The sequence below is a fragment of the Marmota flaviventris genome, chromosome 3 (assembly GCF_047511675.1).
Source record: "Marmota flaviventris isolate mMarFla1 chromosome 3, mMarFla1.hap1, whole genome shotgun sequence".
In the NCBI taxonomy this organism is placed as follows: Eukaryota; Metazoa; Chordata; class Mammalia; order Rodentia; family Sciuridae; genus Marmota; species Marmota flaviventris.
In genome coordinates, this window is record NC_092500.1 from 10,891,625 (window position 1) to 10,905,076 (window position 13,452).

Genomic DNA, 13,452 nt, shown 5'->3' on the forward strand with positions numbered 1-13,452 from the left:
TGGGCCTGGCTCCTGGTGGCACTGAGTCCTGGGGCTCTGGAGGCCAGGTTCAGGACGGCACCCTGAGCCCTGCGGAGCTCTGGGCTCTGGATGGCTGGCGAGGGCGGGGAAGGCGCTTGCCCCAGGGAGCACTGGGGGGCAGGTGGGGGTCGGGTCCTCTCCAGGTGGCAGAAGAGCTGCCCAGGGCAGAGAGGGGTCCCCCCCCAGTGCGCGGCCCTTCCCTCTTCCTCAGGACGCCCTTTTGCCTTGCAGGCCCTGGAACAAGACCTGCGAGCTGTCCCCGGGCAGGCAGGCGTCCTGGGCCTGTGACCTGGTCCTCGGGAAGCCGGATGTGAGTAGCCCAGCCGTGAAGCTGGGGTCCAGCTCCGGACGGGGTCTCCAGAGGCCCTGGAGCCGACACGCGTGGCCAGGCCACCTCCCCGGCTCCCGGGCTGAGGAGGCGGCGGCAGGAGGGAGGGGACCCGGGGTCAGAGCTCAGCCTGGCCTGGCTTGCCCTGGACCAGTGAGGCCATGCGCCTCTGTCCAGGCCGCGTCCCCCGCGCTCTGTGGGTCCTGTGACACACCCATCGTCCCTGTCAAATGGGGACAGCCCCAGTAACAGGACACCCACAGGGGACTCGTGCTAGGGCTGGGCACGCAGGGCGATAGGGCCGTGTGGGGACTGAGCTGGACAGCAGGGCTGGTGGCATCGTCCCCCAAATGGATGACCTTGGGCAGCTTCAGTGCCCTGGTGTCCCCTCTGTGAAACGGGAGCAGTAATGGCGGCTCCCCGGGGGGAACTCGAGAGGCTGGAGCGCGTGGACGGGCGCTTGGCTTTGTTGCTGTCCATGGGTCCTTACATTGTGAGTGGCCCCAGCACCGTCCCTTCTCACTCATGAAGAAAGGAGGGTCAGAGGGGTGGGCCCCTGCCCGAGGTCACAGCCAGGGAGGGCACAGCTGGGACTGGCCCTGGCCCTGGGGGCTGCCGGCTGGCTGCCTCTGGGGGGCTCATGGCCGTATCCCGGGTGGCATCTGGGCACTCTCCATCAGGGACGCCCAGGCCACATTTTCCTTGGCTTCTGTGGGTTCTCGAGGGTCAGGGGACAGGCGATGTGGCCACAGGTCACAGTGAGGAAGGCGTGGCCTCTGGAGCCACAAGAGGCCACCTGGGAGCAGTGCGGGAGGCCTTGACCTGAGGCGGTCCCCGAGCCCCCCTGCGGCTGGCAGCCACACGGCCCCTCTTCCCTGCAGTCCCAGCCCGTGAACTCGGTGGACGTCCTCAACATCAGCGTGGTCTGCTGGGAGGACGGGCGGTGGCGCCTGCTGAAGAGCCAGGCCTTCAGGCCCTTCCACAGCAGTGAGTGAGGGCCGGCGGGCCGGGCGCCCCTTCCTGCCTTGCAGGGCTCTGTCCCCATCACCACCCGCCAACAGCTCCCACCCTGGGCTCAGGGGTGGCCCTGGCTGTCCTCCCTGGCCCCCGCCCTGCAGCCTGGACCTGAACCCGGGCCACCAGCAGTGCCTCTGAGCCCCGGGCATGCTGGGCCCATCTGGAAGGCCACCCACCCAGGAGGTCCCCCCACCCTGAAGGCTCCGAGGGTCCCCTCCTCCAGCCACCCACCCGACGCCCAGCCCTGAGCTCAGCCGTCTGACGTGTCACTGCCTCGCTCGCCCTGGGCTCCTCTCTGAGCACCTGGCCCCAGGCCTGTGCCCAGCAGGGCTCTGGGAAGGTTGGCTGGAAGTGGCCGGTGGCCACCCCCTTCCCCTGACCTGGGGGACCTCTCTAGGGGAGAGCTGGGTGGCGAGAACCAGGGGTGCAGACTCCGGAGGTACCCAGAGCCGCCTGGCCACGGTCTGGTGAGGGACTCTGAGCCCAGTCGAGGAAGCCGCTCGGCACGTAGTTGGCTCAGACCTGAGCCCTAGAGAGGAGGGTCAGCTTCAGAATCCCCTGTGACCATCACATTGAAAACCAGGGGCCATTCCAGGGCTAGGGCACCAGGCACCTCAAGTCCTGCCCTCTGTGGGGCTGAGACAGAAAAGGGAGCCACAGCAGACACTAGCGCCGTGGGTGGTCACTGCTGGAGGGACAGCAGCAGGCTGGCGGCCAGGAGGCTCTGAGCAGGGACCTGCAGGAGGGGACAGCCCTGAGCATGGGGGAGGGGAGGGACGGCGGCCAGGAGGGAGGGTCAGTGGTGCAGGGGTGCCTGACGGTCTGCTGTCACCACCCAGAGGCACCCAGCTGTCCCTTCTTCTCTCCTGTCCCCAGTGCGCCTCTTGGCCCCCGACTCCCTCCAGGTCCTCGAGGTTGGGACCCACACATGCAACGTGACCTGGCGCACCTCCCTGGTCTCCCACTACATCGAGTCCTACCTGGAGTTTGAGGTCCGCACGCGGTCCCCGGGCCACAGCTGGGAGGTAGGAGGCGGCCCAGCCCGGCCCACCCGGCTCCTCCCTGTCCTGCTGCATGTCCACTTCCTGTCTGTCCTCCAGCTCAGCCAAGTCCCGCCAGCCCGAGGCAGGGGCGGGTGGCTGAGTTGTCCCCACCTCCCCCACTGCATGGTGCTGCCCACCGCCTGGGGATGCAGCTGGGGTGCATCCACACAGCCCCCAGGACAAGACCCATGAAGCCAAGGGGCAGCTGCTGCCCACCGTCTGCCCCGTGTGGCTTCAGAGGGCAACGAAGCAGCCTCTCCACGCTCCAGAGTGCCCTGTCCGGGGGGGCCGCGGGTCCCCAGTTACTCCTCTGTTCACTTGATCCCTCTCTGCACTCGTTTACTGAGCGTGGAAGGCCAGGCTGGGGAGCTGGCCACTCTCGGGGACTCCGACACACGCTCCCAGGGAGGGCGGTAGGCAGACACGAGGATGCGAGATGGGGACATGGATTGACAAGGGCCACTTGGGACTCAGGTGACCTTTTTCCAAATACAGAGGACGTCATGCCTCTCACAGGCAGGACGCAGCCCACGTGTCTGGGGGACAGGAAGAAGGGAAAGAGGCATCCGAGGAGGGTGGGCACCTGTGGAGCCACCCCTCTTCCTTGCGGAGATGGGACTCCAGTGGAGGTCCCCAGGTGGCCTCTGGTGGAGACACCCACGGGCAGACGGCTCAGTGTGGAGGTTGCAGGGAGTCAGGGTGACCCTGGGGCTTGGGGACCCAGCAGCTGGGCAGTCAGGGAGCCATCGGGAAGGCTGGGAGAGGGGTGGCAGATCAGGGCGGGCGCTGCTGGGCCAGCGTCCTGGCTCTGCCGTGGGAGGTGCCGTGGGCAGTGGGGGCCTGTCCCCCCATGCTGACAGCCCTGCCCCTGCCCAGGAGGCCGCCCTGCTGAGTCTCAGGCAGCAGCAGCAATGGATCTGGCTGGAGCAGCTCACCCCGCGCACCCCGTATGAGCTGCAGGTGCGGGTCAGGCCCCAGCGAGGCGACCACACTGTGTGGAGCCCCTGGAGCCAGCCGCTGGCCTTCAGGACGAGGCCTGCAGGTACCGGGGCTGGGGCTGCGGGCACCTGGGGGTGGCTCTGGGGCAGCGGGTGGGGCGCAGAGCTTGCCCCCAGGCCCCTGCTGGCTCCTGATGCAACCTGCGGGGACAGGGCCCACCCAGGGGAGGGACTTCCATGGCCCGTGGCGGGTGCAGGGCGGGTTGGCACCCTGTGACGTTCAGGCTCAAGCCAGGCCAGGCCCCTGTGTGCCCCCAGATGGGCCCGTGGGATCGGCCGAACCCAGGGGCTCTGGAGTGTCATTTCCTTTAAGCGTCACGCCTGGCTTCCTGGAGGGGTGGCCTTAAGCGGGACCCCAGCCCCCAGCACAGGCGCCGGGCAGGACGCGGGCCTCTTCTCTGACCGTCTCCTGCTTCCCTCCCCCCTGGGCAGCCCCTGGGAAGGAGCCCCTGCCCCTGCCCTGGTTCAGCCACACCATCCTGGGCCTCGGGGTTGCCGTGGGCCTCATGGTCTCCGTCTACTTCCTGGCCAACTTCGGGTACATCGGGCCTTGGTAAGAAGGGCCCTCTGCTCCTCGCGCTCTTACCCAGCGGGCACTCCCGCCAGCTGGCTCTGCCCTGAGCCCCTGCCCCTGCCCCACCTGCACCTGCTCCCAAGGGCCGGCCCCACCAACACCTGGCCTTGCCCTGAACAAGGGAGAGGAAGGAGGGTGGGGACAGGAAGTGTCAGCCCAAGGGGGGGGGGTCGGGGAGGCCACGGCCTCCAGGGAGAGCCCCTGAGCCCTGCCCTGGGCAGTGCCCTCTCTGCGAGCCTGGGTCCTGCCGGGTCTGCCCAGGCTGCGTGTCCACTCCTCCAGCCCTCTCTGTGCTGGGAACAGGAGGGCAAGACACGGGCCTGTTCCCAGCACCCAGGGCAGCCCGTGAGGAGGCGGGTGCTTCCTAACCAATAGGCAATGACGCAGACAGGGACGGCAGGTACCAGGAGTCAGGAGCAGGTGACAGGGAGAGGGACCTCGGCTGGGGGGTGCAGGGGTCGTGTCCCCCAGGAGAGGATGATGCCCTTGGAATCTGAAGGAGGAGCTTCCCAGGTGGGGCGGAGGGGACGGGGAGCCCTGCAGGCAGAGGAACGGCAGGTGCAAAGGCCCTGGGTAGGAAGAGGGAGGGACCTCAGGAACACAACTCCGGGAGGCCGATGTGGCCAGAGCCCAGAGGGAGGCTGACCTTGAACCTGGACTTGTGGGCAGTGTTTGCTTTCTGGGGTCTTAAAAAAGGCCATAGTGAGGACCTGGTGCTGTGTGCCTGGTGGCCTGGGACCAGGGCTGTTGGCTGTGGTTCTCGCTCCTGTGTGGAAGGGTAGTGAGGAGGCCACCCCTCTATCCAGGGACACTGCCACCTGAGGTCAGCCCTGGTGCTACTGAAAGGAGAGACAGCCCTGGACTGTGCCCAAAATGTGTCCATTTGCAACATCCCTTTTGACTCTCCACAGTCAGGGAAGGCAGCGAGTCAGGGGCTGCCACTGGATTTTAACCTGCCTGAGGTCACACAGCCAGTTAGCAGTGAGGCTGGGGTGGAAGCCCCACTCTCCTAATCTGGGCCCAGTGCGGTGGTTCTGACATTCTCAGCCCCCCTCAGTCCATTCCTGTGTCATGCTCTATCTAACACTCTTCAGAGACTTCCCACTGTCCCTGGAATACACCCTGACGGTCCAGGGCCTCCACCAGCCATTTGGAACTTTAATGCAAATAAGAAAACAGTGCCCTTTTCCTCAGGCAGATGCACACAGATCTCTGACACTCAGCTTGGCAAACAACAGGGCTGCAATTCAGCCCCCCACTCACTGTCCACCCACCAAAGCCAGATGCCCTTGGACAGTGCACGACCTGAACCATTACCCATGGCATCCCTGACTAGGAGGGCTCTCTCCTACTTCCCTTCTCATGCCTCACTCTGTGCCAGCCACCTCCAACCCTGACCACTCTGGCTTGTGTGGTCTCTGCCCACCTCTGCGTCCTCTTGAGTACACTCTGCTCCACAGGATGGTGGTACTGTGGCATGCCTGGTATATGTCTGTCTCCTCCTCAGAATGTCAGCACCCTGAAGTCAGGGACCTTCTCTGGTGGCCATTCCTGTGTCCCCAGAACCCGCCCAGCATCCTCCTGCAGTGGGACCTTGATCATATTGGCTGCATGACTGGGTGAATGTGGACTGGCCTGTGACCTGCCCGCAGAGCTGTGGGCTCTGGCAGGGGACACTGCGGCCACTTCCTCTCTTCACCCTCCTTCCTCTCCCTTGTTCAGGCTGAAGAAGGTTCTGAAGTGTCGCATCCCAGACCCCTCAGAGTTCTTCTCCCAGCTGAGCTCCGAGCACGGAGGAGACCTGCAGGTAGGAGCGGAGGCACGCAGTGGGGACAGTGGGGTGGGGAGGTGGCTACAGCCGTAGCGGCTTTTGCCCTGAGTGAGAGGAGACAGAATGACAAAGTGTGCTGTCCCCAGTCAGGTGCAGGCTCCTGTCCCTGACTCTGGCACGGACACCCTCAGGCTGTGGTACCTGCCATCCACATGGCTGTGTGACCTTGGGCAACCGTAGAACCTCTCTGTGCCACAGCTTCCTCACCTGTAAAGTGGGGAGCAAACAGGATTGTGTGAACTGCCCTGTGAACAATGCCTGGCCCGGGGAAGTGCTCCAGGGACAGGGGGAAGACTGTCTGCTGCCTGGCCCCTGGGCAGCCGGCCACTTATCACAGACATCAACAGGTCCTCAGCCACCTGGGGTCCTAGATCGGGTTTCTTTGAAGAGGCAGCCCAGAGTGGGCTCAGGGGACACCTGAGCTTTACCTGCAGCCCCAGCCCCACCCTCCCCAGCCCCAGCTGCTTCAGGAGCCCGGGGATTGGGAGGGGATTCTGCTCCCCCCTATCCCATGTAGGGCCCCCAGGTCAGGAGGTCAGAGGGCGGTGGGGGACAGGAGGGCCACGCGGGGCCTGCTGTCAGGAGCCGCTGTGTGTTCTCAGGACTGAGCAGGGGTCCCTCCTGGAACCTGCAAAACTCCGGCTACCCCACCCCTGAGGGGGGCGTGGGGTCACCCTTAGAGCCCTTCCCCCGGTGTCAAGGTAGCGGGATCCCATCAACAAAGGCCAGGCTCGAGGGCTGTGTCGGACCACAGCAGGGGCTGCGACTGGGCTGGGGCTGCGACTGGGCTGGGGCTGCGACTGGGCTGGGGCTGCGACTGGGCTGGGGGCTGGGACTGGGCTGGCGGCTGCTGTCCCCGGCACCCCATGCCTCTTCCAGCCAAAGCCCCAGTTCCGAGGGCCCAGGGTGCCCCGAGGCCGGAGTCAGCTCCTTCCTGGAGAGGGAGGCCATGCGGTCATCCCTGGGGCTAGGTCCTTGGCCCAGGCCTGGCGTGGGGAGGGGACATCCCTAGGAGGCCCAGGGCTAGCGAGGCTTCCCCTCAGCACCTGGGGGAGAAGCCGGTCCTGCCCCGCCTACCCCAGGCCCCAGCCCCAGGGTTACCAGGCCACGCGGCCACTACTGGCCGGGCCCACGGATCAGCGTGTGCACGTGGGCATGTGCACGTGGGTGTGTGCACGTGGGCGTGTGCAGGGGCTGGGCTTCTCCTAGGTGTCCCGCAGGCCTGCAGGCACAGCGAAGGCCCCGGAGAGCCAGGCTCTCTGCTGCTCTGTCAGTCCCCTGAGTAGGAGGTCTGGGCCCTCGGGCCTGTCAGGGGCAGGGCAGCCCCCGGTCCCTGCTGCTGAGGGTTCCCAGGACCCAGGGCTGCTGGATTCTCTGACTCACCCACCCTGCGGCGGGTCACACTGGGCCTCATCCTGAGGAGCCAACTGTCCCCTGACCTCTGCAGCCCACACTCTACGCTGTGCTCCGCAGCCCCCCCCCCCCATTTTCTTACCTGACATCTATCTCCTCACTGACCCAACAGACGGCAGTGAGGGCGTCAGAAGGAGGTGGCTGACCTCTGTGGAAACAGGCTCAGAGAGGTGTAGTGGCCTGCCTGGGGTCACACAGCGGGGAAGTGCCAGGATCGGGGCTGGAACCTGGGTCTCCCCACTCCACACCAGGACTGTGTCGGCTTCTGAGCAGCTGGGACCTGTGGGTGGGCACTTGCTTTCAACAGGGAGGGCGAGGGGCTGTGGGGCACTGGGAGGGAGAAGAAAATGAGGGCCCGCTGTCCCCCCCATTAACACACAGATGTTTCCTGGGTCCCGGCTCTGCCCCAGGTTGCCTGTGACAGGCAGCCTGGACCCTGGGCCATCTGGACTGTGTCCTTGGCCCAGGCCTGGCGTGGGGAGGGGAAGTGTGCCCTCATGCACACACCCGCATGCACAAGCCCCATCAGCGGGTCAGGCCAGTAGTGGCCCCGTGTCCCCGTGGCCTGGTAACCCTGGGGCTGGGGCCTGGGGTAGACGGGGCAGGACCGGCTTCTCCCCCAGGATGTGCCCTTGGGCCCTGGTGCCATTAAGTTGGGGCCTGGTCCACGCAGACTCTCACGGCACTCTGGGGACTCTGTCCCCTGCTGTGGCAGCTGGACACAAGCAGGTGCCCACACTGAACCCCGAAGTCCCCTGGGCCCTGGTGAGCCAGAGTTGTGCAGAGCCCAGGGGTGGGGTGGGCCTCCTGGGGGCCCGCGGGGACAACCGCGGCCTCACGCTGGCGGGGCCTTCTCCCTGCAGAAGTGGCTCTGCTCGCCCCTGCCCTCCACCTCCTTCAGCCCGGGCGGCCCCGCGGCCGAGATCTCGCCGCTGGAAGTGCTGGACAAGGACGCCAAGGCCACACAGCTGCTCCTGCTGCAGCAGGACAAGGCGCCCTCGCCCTCGCCCAGCGGTCACTCGCAGACCAGCTGCTTCACCAACCAGGGCTACTTCTTCTTCCACCTTCCCGACGCCCTGGAGATCGAGCCCTGTCAGGTGTACTTCACCTTTGACCCCTGCGCGGAGGAGGAGCCCGAAGAGGGCGGGCCTGGGGTGCCCACGGGGTCGCCCCTGCCGCCCCTGCCGCCCGCGAACGGGGACGAGGATGCCTACTGCACCTTCCCCCCAGGGGATGACCTGCTGCTCTTCTCGCCCGGTCTCCTCGGAGGCTCCCCCAACACTGCCCCCGGGGGCCGTGGGGCCAGCGCAGAGAGGCCGCCCTCCTCCCTGCAGGAGGGAGCCCCCCAAGACTGGGGCCCCCAGTCCCTGGGGCCTCTTGTCCGGGCAGCCCCCAACCTGGTGGATTCCCAGTCCTCCATGGAGCTAGTCCTGGGAGAGGCTGGGAGGGAGGACCCTGCCCCCGGCCCCAGGGAAGGAGCCGACTCCTGCCTGGCCAGCCCTCCTGGGCAAGGCTGGGTCAGAGCCCCTACCTCCGGCCTGGCCCTGAACACGGATGCCTACCTGTCCCTCCAAGAACTCCAGGGTCAGGACCCAGCTCACCTGGTGTAGACTGACGTCCAGTGGGGGAAGGCCAGCCAGCCGCTGCACCAGGCCTGCAGAGGGGCGCGTTCTGTCCTTGAGGACAGTCCACTGCTGAGGATGCTTGGTGTCCAGCTGCCCCCAGACATCTCCATCCAGATGGCCCCACCCAGCCCCACATACTCAATTGCTGCTCCCTGGTCCCCCTGTCCAAGCCAGGATCTGGGTCGGCCTCCCCTCCTCCTCTTTACTCATGGAGTCCCATGAGTGGAGCCTCTGAAGCACCCCTTCTCCTCCATCCCACAGACATTTGCTGACATCTGTCCTCAGGGCTCCCAGGGGTCTTCAACCCAACCTCTGTAATGGGCTTCCTGCCCCAGCCCCGCCCCCTCCTGCCCATCCTCCACAAGACAAGTGCGCGTCCACAATACAGATGTAGCCAGGTCCCTCCCCTGCTCCAGACCTGCCATGGCTCCCCATTGCCCAGCTCCATTTCTTGGCCTGGCACTTGCTCCTCCAGCATCATATCAGGACTTTCCCATCTGGACCCTCACCAGGGTCCTACTGAGCCACTTGGAGCTGCTTTGTATCCCAAAACTTTGCGTGTGGTATTTCCTGCACCTGGTATGGCCTCCGTTGCATCCTTCAAATGCCAGGGCCAGTTCTGCTTCCGCCTGGGGAAAAACACTGCCTTCTTGAATGTGCCCAAATCTCCAGATTCCACCGGGAAGGACCCACTTTTAGGAGCACGAGGTGGCTGGAGAAAGAGGCCCTGTTACTTATTTTGGGGGCTTTCTCCTGGGCCCAGAATGCTTGCAGGCTGCATCCTAAATGTGGCCCAAGTATGGACAAAGCGCCCCTGCAGAATGCCCGCTGCCGATCTTTCCACGATGGCCTCACGGCTCACCAGGGAGGCTTGCTGGAAAGTAAACCCTGGCGCGGCCAAGGGGCGCTGCGCCGGGGCCCGCCTGCTCCGCGCTGAGCTGTCCTCCAGAAAGCGGGCCCTCAGTGTCTTTTCACTGCACTTGATACCGCACCCCGCACCCCTCTGGGCTCCCTGGATGAGCTGATGGAGGGCAGGATCCCGCACAGAGGCCAAGCCTGCCCCAGCAAGACGCAGCCCTCCCTGCCCATTCAAGTGGCCCTGTCCTTCCCAGTGCTCCTGCCACTCCTCTGCTTCTCTGCCCTCTGCCCTGGGCACTGGTCACACCGGGGTGACCACAGCCTCGCTCCTCCAAAGGGCAGAGGCCAGACCGCAGCCGGCTGACTTGGGTACCCCGTGCTTGCGCTTCTTATGGGTCCCGCTGGCAGCTGATTGGGTGCCTGACCACAAGCCCACCCACAGGCTGAAACTCTGTCCAATCAGGGAGACGTAGCCTTATCTAGCCAATCAGATAACTTCTCAGTCTGAATTCCGGGAGGGAGGGCGGCCTCTGGGAGCAGGTGCTTATGGATGAGGCTCCCAGAAGTGGAACCAAGTGAGCTGAGGGCATCGGGATCCTGACACAGAAACTCTAACTGCCCAGGGCGCTCTTGACAATTTCTGTTTCTTTAGGCCAAAATAAACTCCCCTTCCCTGAGGTTGTGAGAGTCTTGGATCTTCACTGTGGAAAGGGCTGAATCACACCTGTGTCATTTCTCACCTTCTGCCTTAAATTGCTGTGTGTCCTGGGCTGCAGGTCCTGGTCTGGTCACTCCTGAGCTCCACGTTGGCACTCTGCTGTGTGTTCCAGGGCAAAATACAAACCTCTCTGCGTTCAGTTCCTTATCCCCACAATGTTAATAGCGTTGGCCCCCACGGCTTTGAAGAGTCCTTGGGAAGGTTCTGTTTCTCAAGTCCTGGCCTTTCGTGAATATCTCTTTCTCTTCATGAGCTCGCTCGGCCATCATCATATTTTTTTTCTCTTTAAATCATTTCACTATTTTTGTTCAAATTCATTTATTTAAGGAAAACTGCTTCTGTAAATGGGGAAAATGGGTTTCATTGTAAATAAAAGCTAACTGTAAAAAGTAAAAAACAATAAAACAAAATAGTATTTAAATCCATTGCCTGATGGAAATCTGTTGTCTCAGTTCAGTCTAGAGGGGGAAGACCAAATGGAAATTTCCTGCCTGAGCCGAAGCAAAAGGGTTATAAAGGGAATGTCTCAGGAGCAGGAGTGGGTTTCCTACTCTGTGTCCAGCACCCTCAGCCCCATCCTGCACAGGTCTGTGCTTAGGGAAGGGTTCATTTGATTGATGGCTTTATATCTATCTGTATGTGCATGCACGGGCTTGCATGCAGGGCTTGCATGCACGTGCATACACACACACACACACACACACACACACACACATATCTATTTCAGTGCCCAGAAAAAATAAAAATAAAAATGAAGACCAGGCTGTGGGTGGCCATCCCTGACATTCATAAAACTCCACTCGTGGCAGACATTGCTAATGGATCACAGATCTTCCTGGATGCAGCTTTCGATCCTCCAGTGCCGTGCCAGAGGCAACCTCCTGTTGATCAGAGCTGGCACCCGGTGACACCTGTGGGCCACATAACCTCTTAGGTTCCTTTGTTCTTATTTTTCCCGATTCCTATTTCCCAGGCAGGGAGCGCTGTGGGCTGAGGGTGGGGGGACTGGAAGGCTGACAGGTGTCTCTGAGCAGGCAAGCCCAGGGAGCCCAGCTGTCCCGTCGGGTCTGGTGAGAGACCTGAGCTGGTGGGGAGTCCAGAAAGGTGTCACCCTACACCAGGTGGTGATGGAGTGATGGGCCACAGTCACCTTGTGTCACATCTAGTGGGGATTAGAGCATGGACCTTGGGGAGAAGGGACAGGAGGAGGCAGCTGGCAACTGTGGGAGCAGTGAGGCAGAGAGAGGTCCCCTGGGTTGGATTGCAGGAGAAAGGCCGGCACCAGCTGGGGAAGCAGGAGGCCCTCAGGCAGATCTGGGGGATGGGAGAAAAGAGGCGGGGAGGGCTTCTAGCCGGTCATGTTTCCTTCCTGTGGAGCTGGATTGCTCCTTCGCCCTCCCATCTCTGCTCCTCCTCCACCTCCCAGATCCCGTCCAAGCAACTCTGAGCGCCCACGATTCCCAAGCGGATTACCGTCAATTTCTCCCCCAAAATTATAGGTCTAAGTCTGGGGTGAATAATCCCCTCTGCCTTTCTCCCTGCTGAGTCCCAGCCGACCAGCAAAAGAACCCAAAACCAAACCCCAGCTGACCAAGAGGCCCACTGTAAAGGGCTAAGGGCACTTGTTCCAGGCACTCCCCAGGCGCCTCTCATCACCCGACCCCGAGGGGCAGGTTTTTGCTTCTTATTCTAAGGATGAGGAAACCGAGGCTCCGGGAGGTGAAGAAGGGAACTGTGGTCGACAGAGCCCAGATTCACTGAGCTGCTTCGGGCTGCAGAGCTTTGGGCCCACGGCAAACACAACGCTGCCTCAGAGATCCTGCCCACGGCAGAAAATAGCAGAATTCCATCTGTGTTCTGGCAGCCAACTTAGAAAAAGCAAACAATGCCCCGGTCCAAAGCTGTGACTGGGAAAGAGGAAGGCCCGTCTGAGCTCAGCGCATCTGTGGGATGCACGTGGCCAGGCGCCATCCCCTCCCACAGGGTCCCTATTTAGCCTCTTCCCGGGCCCTCCTGTCCCCACTACCTGCCCCTCCACTCTTGCCACTCTGGGTCCTTCCAGGGTGGTCTTGCTAAGAGCCACACTTGGCCATGTCACACCCTGCTTAGCCTGCAGTGACTCCCTGTTGTCCTGGCTCCTTAAGGCTGTGGTGCCCGACCTGGGAGACACAGGTGCCCCCTCTGCTCTAGTGACTCCATGGCCCCGCCGGTGACTGGGCAGGCAGCCTGGATGATCTTTAATTGTCATCCTAGACCTGGTAGCCTCGAGTCCATGTGCCGCACAGATTGTGGCGTGAGCTTGGGACTCTGGGTTTCCCTTCCAGGTTGGAAGCCAGGTGTGGGGGGTGAGAGTGGGGGCCACAACTGACTCAGGCTTGGTGCCTGCTGATCCCCGGGTCTGAGGTCATCTGCACCCAAACAATCCACCCCGGACTCCTACCCACACCTCAGGACCCCGTGTGGACATGCCCACTTTCAAGAGGCTCTCCGATATGCCCCAAGTCGGCTGATCATGGCCCCCTGAGCTACCTCTGTCAGAACCACCCAGGATGCTACCTATGCCCAGACCCTGGGCAGATTCAGGAGCATGGCAGCTATGGGGCAGAGTCGGCCCCACGGTGCAGCCTGCATGCAGAAATACCAGGCACAAGGAGACGCTGCAGACTTCTGCCCAGGGAAGGAGAGCAGGGTGCGGGCAGGGCCTGGGCAGGAGGCGCTCCCCTGGGCTCCTGCAGTTTCAGAAATGGGTGGTTGGTTGTGGTGCTTGGAAGAGGCAGGGATTGATCATGCAGTTTCTCAGCCACCATTTGGCCATGGGGATTTATCAACAGGCAGTGGAAGAGGGGCTAGGTGTGGGGACAAGGATCTGTGAGGGTCACAGTGGAATATTCTCACCTACGTGCTGTAGACGCTGTTCTAAGCATCAGGCTAACTGGCTTGATCCTTACAACATTGCCTGAGGGAGGTCCTCTTCTAAGGCTCAGAGTTTTCCAGTGACTTGCCTGAGGTCACACAGCCCAGAACAT

General features: G+C 62.9%; 1 protein-coding gene across 1 annotated transcript in view; it reads left to right on the forward strand.

The window, feature by feature from the left end:
- Positions 1-10,851, forward strand: part of Il2rb (interleukin 2 receptor subunit beta) — a 17,601-nt gene extending 6,750 nt beyond the window's left edge. The window contains exons 4-10 of the mRNA XM_027936742.2: positions 253-331; positions 1,231-1,336; positions 2,243-2,391; positions 3,286-3,451; positions 3,840-3,960; positions 5,704-5,788; positions 8,089-10,851. Of these exons, the coding sequence (XP_027792543.2) occupies positions 253-331; positions 1,231-1,336; positions 2,243-2,391; positions 3,286-3,451; positions 3,840-3,960; positions 5,704-5,788; positions 8,089-8,835 (1,453 nt within the window). The 3' untranslated portion in view covers positions 8,836-10,851. The remainder of the gene's footprint in view (positions 1-252; positions 332-1,230; positions 1,337-2,242; positions 2,392-3,285; positions 3,452-3,839; positions 3,961-5,703; positions 5,789-8,088) is intronic.
- The last annotated feature ends 2,601 nt before the right edge of the window (positions 10,852-13,452 follow it).